The sequence below is a fragment of the Lepidothrix coronata genome, unplaced genomic scaffold (assembly GCF_001604755.1).
Source record: "Lepidothrix coronata isolate B3197 unplaced genomic scaffold, Lepidothrix_coronata-1.0 Scaffold173, whole genome shotgun sequence".
NCBI classification, from domain to species: Eukaryota; Metazoa; Chordata; class Aves; order Passeriformes; family Pipridae; genus Lepidothrix; species Lepidothrix coronata.
This window is the reverse complement of record NW_016690353.1, coordinates 1,586,293-1,591,979: the sequence shown is the minus strand read 5'-3', so window position 1 is coordinate 1,591,979 and position 5,687 is coordinate 1,586,293. Positions and strand designations below refer to the sequence as shown.

The 5,687-nt window shown below is 49.6% G+C and overlaps 1 protein-coding gene across 5 annotated transcripts in view; it reads left to right on the top strand.

Moving 5' to 3' along the window:
* The window catches only part of ALS2CL (ALS2 C-terminal like), a 71,880-nt gene that overhangs the window by 30,384 nt on the left and 35,809 nt on the right, over positions 1-5,687 (top strand). For all 5 annotated transcript variants that reach the window (XM_017830046.1, XM_017830047.1, XM_017830048.1 and 2 more), the window contains exons 3-7: positions 223-415; positions 1,842-1,907; positions 2,417-2,582; positions 3,055-3,183; positions 3,487-3,606. In XM_017830046.1, coding sequence (XP_017685535.1) covers positions 223-415; positions 1,842-1,907; positions 2,417-2,582; positions 3,055-3,183; positions 3,487-3,606 — 674 coding nt within the window. The remainder of the gene's footprint in view (positions 1-222; positions 416-1,841; positions 1,908-2,416; positions 2,583-3,054; positions 3,184-3,486; positions 3,607-5,687) is intronic.

Sequence of the window (5,687 nt, the reverse complement as noted above, 5' to 3'; positions counted from 1 at the left end):
CCCCCCCAGCTCTCCCAGCCTGGCTCCAGAGCAGAGGGGCTCCAGCCCTCTAATCACCTCTGGATTACTCCATTTATCCTTTGGATAATAATTTGGATCAATCCTGTGGCCTCACTCCCGTTATATAAATGTGCTTTACACTGAGTTTTAGATGCAGGAAAAGTATTCCACAAGTCAAGGCTTCCTCACCATGTTTTTCCCCCTCCACATTTTTCCTCCAAGAGCCAAATGACCAGAAGGGGAAGGAGAACTTCAAGCTCTTCCTGCTCCTCAACGATCGATTCCAAGCCCTCTGGAACCTCACGGAGGAAAACTACCGGATACTGAAACAGAAACGCAGCGACTCCGAGCGCTCCTGCATCCAGGACATTTACACCATCTGGAAAGGGGACCTGTTCCTCAGCATCTACATCCAGTAAGTACAGAAGGGTTCTGGAATGATATAAGGGACTAGATTTGTCAGAGAGAAATTTAGGAGGGCAGAGGCTGAGCTGGCAGAGGGGACATCGGACACGAGCAGGTTTAAAGCCCTCGGGGGGCTGAGGAGAGAAATGTTATTTTCCATTGGAAATAATTTTAGGAAGTGCTGCCCCAGCTTTGCCTCGGTGGGAGCAGGGTTTGGGGCAGCTGGGTGCTTCCATTTGGGAGCTGGCTGGGTGAATTAAAGCTGGTTTTTGCCCCGGGCACGTGGCAGATGAAAACTGAGGCTGAGGTTTCGGGTGACACAAAGGAGAAGTTTATCTTAAGATCTTATTTCCCTTCCTTTTGAAATTAAAAAGCTGGTTTTGTTGGGTGTCACGTTAAAAGAAAAAAAAAAAGAGGTGGTTCCTCCCCGGCTCTGCTGACTCACCCTGTGCAGTCCTGATCCTCCTTGGAATGGGAGAGGAAGAGGGAAAGGGGCCTGAAAATCAGCAGTGAATGTGCGTCCCTGGCCAAGGTGATAAATGAGAATTAGTGTGGACATTCTACACGACTTAAATGAAAACACCACGGGAAGAAAATGTGGTGTTTGCTTGGAAAATATGGCTTGAACTCCCTCTAGTGTGAGATGGGAAACATTGGCCAGGGACACCTCGGTGGGAATTTACCATCAGGAGGAGAGACCTGATGCTTTCATGGAATCATGGAATAGGTTGAGTTGGAAGGACCTTAAGGATCGTCCAGTGCCACCCCCTGTCATGGGCAGAGACACCTTCCATTAGCCCAGGTTGCTCCAACCTGGCCTTGGACACTTCCAGGGATCCAGGAGCAACCTCATCTTCTCTGAGCAACTTGTGCCAGGGCCTCCACACCCTCCCAGCCAGGAATTTCTTCCCAATATCCCACCTAACCCTGCTCTCTTTCAGTTTGAAGCCATTATTTTAAGCTCAGCCTTTGCAAATTTGCTTTCCGGGATGGTTGCACAAGTTTCCCTCTGCTGGTGCCAAATGCCAGGATGATTTAAACTCCCTGTAACGATCTGAGTGCAACCGGGCAGATAAACCAAGGAGCTGGGAAAGGGGGCACAAGGAATGAGGCCAAGGGGACAAGTGCAGTAGCTCCACCTCTCCAGGCCTCCCTTGGAAAGGTGGACGTGACAGGACGTTTTCAAATGAGCTTCTTCCCTTCATCCCGAAATCTTTGAGGTTGGAAAAGACCTCTGAGATCGAGTCCAGCCTTTGACTGAACACCACATCAACTAAACCATAAACCAGCCTCGCTCTGAGCTGTTAAATTTGTCCTCTTCCCTCTTTGTGGGGGTAGGGGAGCCTCCCAGCAGCTTCCTTTGGTTAAACCTCCTTCCCAGTGTCCACCTCTGACTCAGCCCGTGTGTCCTGGTTGGTTTTTTTTCTTGCCAACAGGTATTTTGTCACCTTTGCAAACTATGTCGTGGTCCAAGGCTTCGAACACGTCACCAAGAGCAAAAGGTCAGTGGGCCATGGAATCCCCAAATGGTTTGGGTTGGGAGGGACCTTAAGATCATCCAGTGCCACCCCCTGCCATGGGCAGGGCCACCTTCCACTAGCCCAGGTTGCTCCAAGCTGGCCTTGGACACTTCCAGGGCTGGGGCAGCCACGGGATGACGGGTCTCCTCTGCAGAACTCTCTCCATCTCCTTCTATCCCCACAAAACTCCTTCTGTAGGAGTGAAAGCCTGTAAATTGGGAATTTTGGGGGCTTAGGTAAAAGGTGGGACAGGGTGCTGTGGGAATCTGGCAGGGAATCTCCACTGCTTGTCCCAGAGTCTCGTGGAAGCAGCAAATGAAAAGACGACCGCTGGGTATGAGCAGATTCACAACCGGTTCATCATCTCCTGCTCCTTTGTGTGGTCACCCTCTCTGAGGGAGAGGCAGGACGGGGAAGTTTGGGAGGCGGAGGAGTGACAGTTTGCAGAAAAAGTAATTAATGAGCCTTTGCCTTAATTACCCACCTGGCAGTGAGGCCTGGAAGCTGCACAAGACGGTGCTGAAGCAGTTCCTGACAGACTTCACCCCTGAGACCTCCATGGCCCTGGCCCTGTACACTGTCCTGCACAAACCCCTCCAGGATCACATCCAGCGGTACCTCCTGCTCCTCACCAAGCTCAAGGAGACCCTCAAAGAGGTAGGAAGCTCGGTGGGATGTTGGCTGGCTCATTAATGCCGTGGGGCTCCAGGGATGTGACGGGGAATCCAAATTCTCATCATGGGGAGAAGCTGCTGAAGGTCAAATGACTGGCCTGGGGTTGCTCATTTCTGCTGGTGGCTGGATTTGGGAGGCCTTCCTGGAAAAGGGGGGTTGGAGGGTTCGTTCTCATGCCTGAATCACGGAATCATTAAGGTTGGAAAAGACCTCCAAGATGATCAAGTCCAACCTTGGGCCAAACACCACCACCATTGCCACTAAACCATATCATGAAGTGCCACATCCACTTGTTTTCTGAGCACTTCCAGGGCTGGTGACTCCACCACTTCCCTGGGAAGCCCCGTTCCGATGTTTAACCCCTCTTTCAGTGAGGAGGTATTCCTGATATCCAACCTGAAATTCCCTCGGCCCGGGGTTGGAGTGTTGCTCAAGCCCTGCCTTCTTTTCCCAGAGCCCTGAGAAGGACGTGGTCACCGGTGTCATCCAGGAGTACGTGAAGCTGGAATCTTTCATCAGCCAGGTCCTGGATGAAGCCTGTTTCACCAAGGCCTTATGGAAATCCTTGGGCTGCAAGTTCACGGTGAGTCCTGGCTGGAGAAAGGGGAGCCTCATTTGAAGGTCTTAACATTTCTCTGTATCCCTGGAGGAAGCTGAACATAGATCAAGAATTTGAGGCTTGAAGTCACCAGAGCAGGGCTGGGTGAAAGTGTTGGAGAGACCTGATGGTCACTGGGTGGTTTAAAGTTAAGCTCTGAGCACATTTCTGCTGTCGCAGCTTCCACCCTGGCTCAGCTGGGCCTTGCAGGAGCTCTTGGCTTGGATTGAGTGTCCTCTCCCAGCTCCTGATGTTTTGGTGCTCCATCCTGTGCTTCCCTGTGTGCAGGACATGCTGTGTGTTCCCGAGAGGAGGCTGCTGGAGGACAACAAGAACCTTCCCATCTCCACCAGCACCAACCGCTCCGACCGGATCCTGCTCTTCGACGACGTCCTCGTGCTCATCCAGGTGAGTCTTGCAGCCCCCCAGAGGGGCTGGATGGAGAAAGGACAGAGGAATTCAGGTTCCAATGGTGTTGAAGACACAGCAGAGCTTGGCTGTCGGGGAAACTTTGTCTCAGATCCGTCCACCTGTGGTTTGCACTGGAGAACAAAGGAAAACCTAAAGGAGAAGGAAGAGAGGAGCATCCATGGAACTTCCCTCGGTCAGTGTGCACCACAGGCAGCTTTGGAGTCATCCAAGCCCATTCCTGCAGCTGATTTTGGTCTTTATTTATTTAAAGGACCAAGGTGGGCCAAAAAGGACCAAAGGGCCTGATGGCTCAAGGATGTAACACTGTATGAACTAAATAGGACCTTCCATGCTTGACTGTGTTGGTGGCACAACAGCAGATGCTGCAGGTGGTTTTGGGGCTCTTTGGGGTATTTTTGGGCCTGGGTGTGGGGCAGACAGGGAGTGTCTGTGCAGCCATGGCCAGCAGGATGAATAAGACACGTTCAAAGCTGTTCTGTAGCACGTTAAGCCCAGCTTGGCTTGCTCTGTGATCTGACAGGGCTCTCTTCATGTTCTCCTCTCTTTAGTCAAGTGCCAGCCCCTCAGGTGTCCAAACATGCTGCCCTGGGAGCTGCTGCACCTTCCAAACCCTCCCAAACTGGAGCCTTTGTGAGAACACGGGGTCTAGGCCTGAGGGAACAGGGTGGTGACTGTCTCCTCCAGCTTTCCATGGTGGATTCCTCAGCCCTGCTCTGATCCTGCTGGGAGCAGGTGCCCCCGGGCTCCCTTTCTAGCCAGGGAGAGAAACATGTGCTGGGTGTGGTTCAGCTGACCTATTTTGGGTGCTAAAATTAGGCTGAGTTGAATCATGTCCTCAGCTCCTTTGACTAAGAGGAGAGCACGGGGTGACTGCTAAGAGGGATCCACATCTCTGGTGGTGCCATGGTGGGAGATGCCTCTGCCCAAACTAAGGTGCAAACGAGACCGTGTGCCCAAGGCAATAATGTGGATTTTATTTGGCAGTAAATGAGGGAGAGAGAGAGAAAGAACTAGAAAAGAGGGGAGGGGGAGAGAGAGATCAAGAGAAGATCATCACCACCTGTGGATCCAGTGGTGTCCTGGTGGTCCTTCTTCACCCTGGGCTTCTTGGTGGGGTCCTGGAGGTACCACCTTGGTACAGCCCAAGTTTTGGGTCTCCATGGGGTGGTTGCAGGTGTTGTTCCCATAAATGGGGTGAGGTGTGGGAGCAGTTGTTTCCTTTCCCACGGTGGGAATTTTTGCCTAGGACGTGCCCACCAGATCTGACCTCCACCAGGCCTTGGGATCAGCACCTTCCTGTCCCAAATTCCTCCCTTCCATGCTTATCTCAGGTTCTCCCTGTGGTGGGTGATCTTATGGCCAGTCCCTTCTGTGGCCTTGGCACTTTGGGAGAGCCAACTGTGCTCCTCAAGTCCTTCCAACATCTCTCTTCAGCCACAGGTCCCATCTGTTGGGGATGGAACTGGGCTGGGATTGAACTGGTGGCCTTGGGTGGCTGGGAGGGGTCTGCAAGTGAGGGCTGGGAATCTGAACATTCCTCCCTTCCCAAATCTGTTGGATACATCAGTGATTAATTCATGGTGGACTCCATAGTCCTCCTACCTGAGCTTGGCCAACCCCATCCTCGCACGTGACTCTGATTGTAAAATTAAAATTAAATATTGCGAAATGAAATTATTTATTTTAAAATTAAATGTAGTCTAAAATTAAATGTAGGAAAAATGAATGTAGGAAAAATGAATGTAGGAAAAATGAATGTAGGAAAAATGAATGTAGGAAAAATAAATGTAGCAAAAATAAATATAGTGAAATTAAAAATGATAAAATTAAATATGGTGAAATTAAAAATGGTAAAATTAAAAATGGTAAAATTAAATATAGTGAAATTAAAAATGGTAAAATTAAAAATGGTAAAATTAAAAATGGTAAAATTAAATATAGTGAAATTAAAAATGGTAAAATTAAATATAGTGAAATTAAAAATGGTAAAATTAAAAATGGTAAAATAAATATAGTGAAATTAAAAATGGTAAAATTAAAAATGGTAAAATAAATAT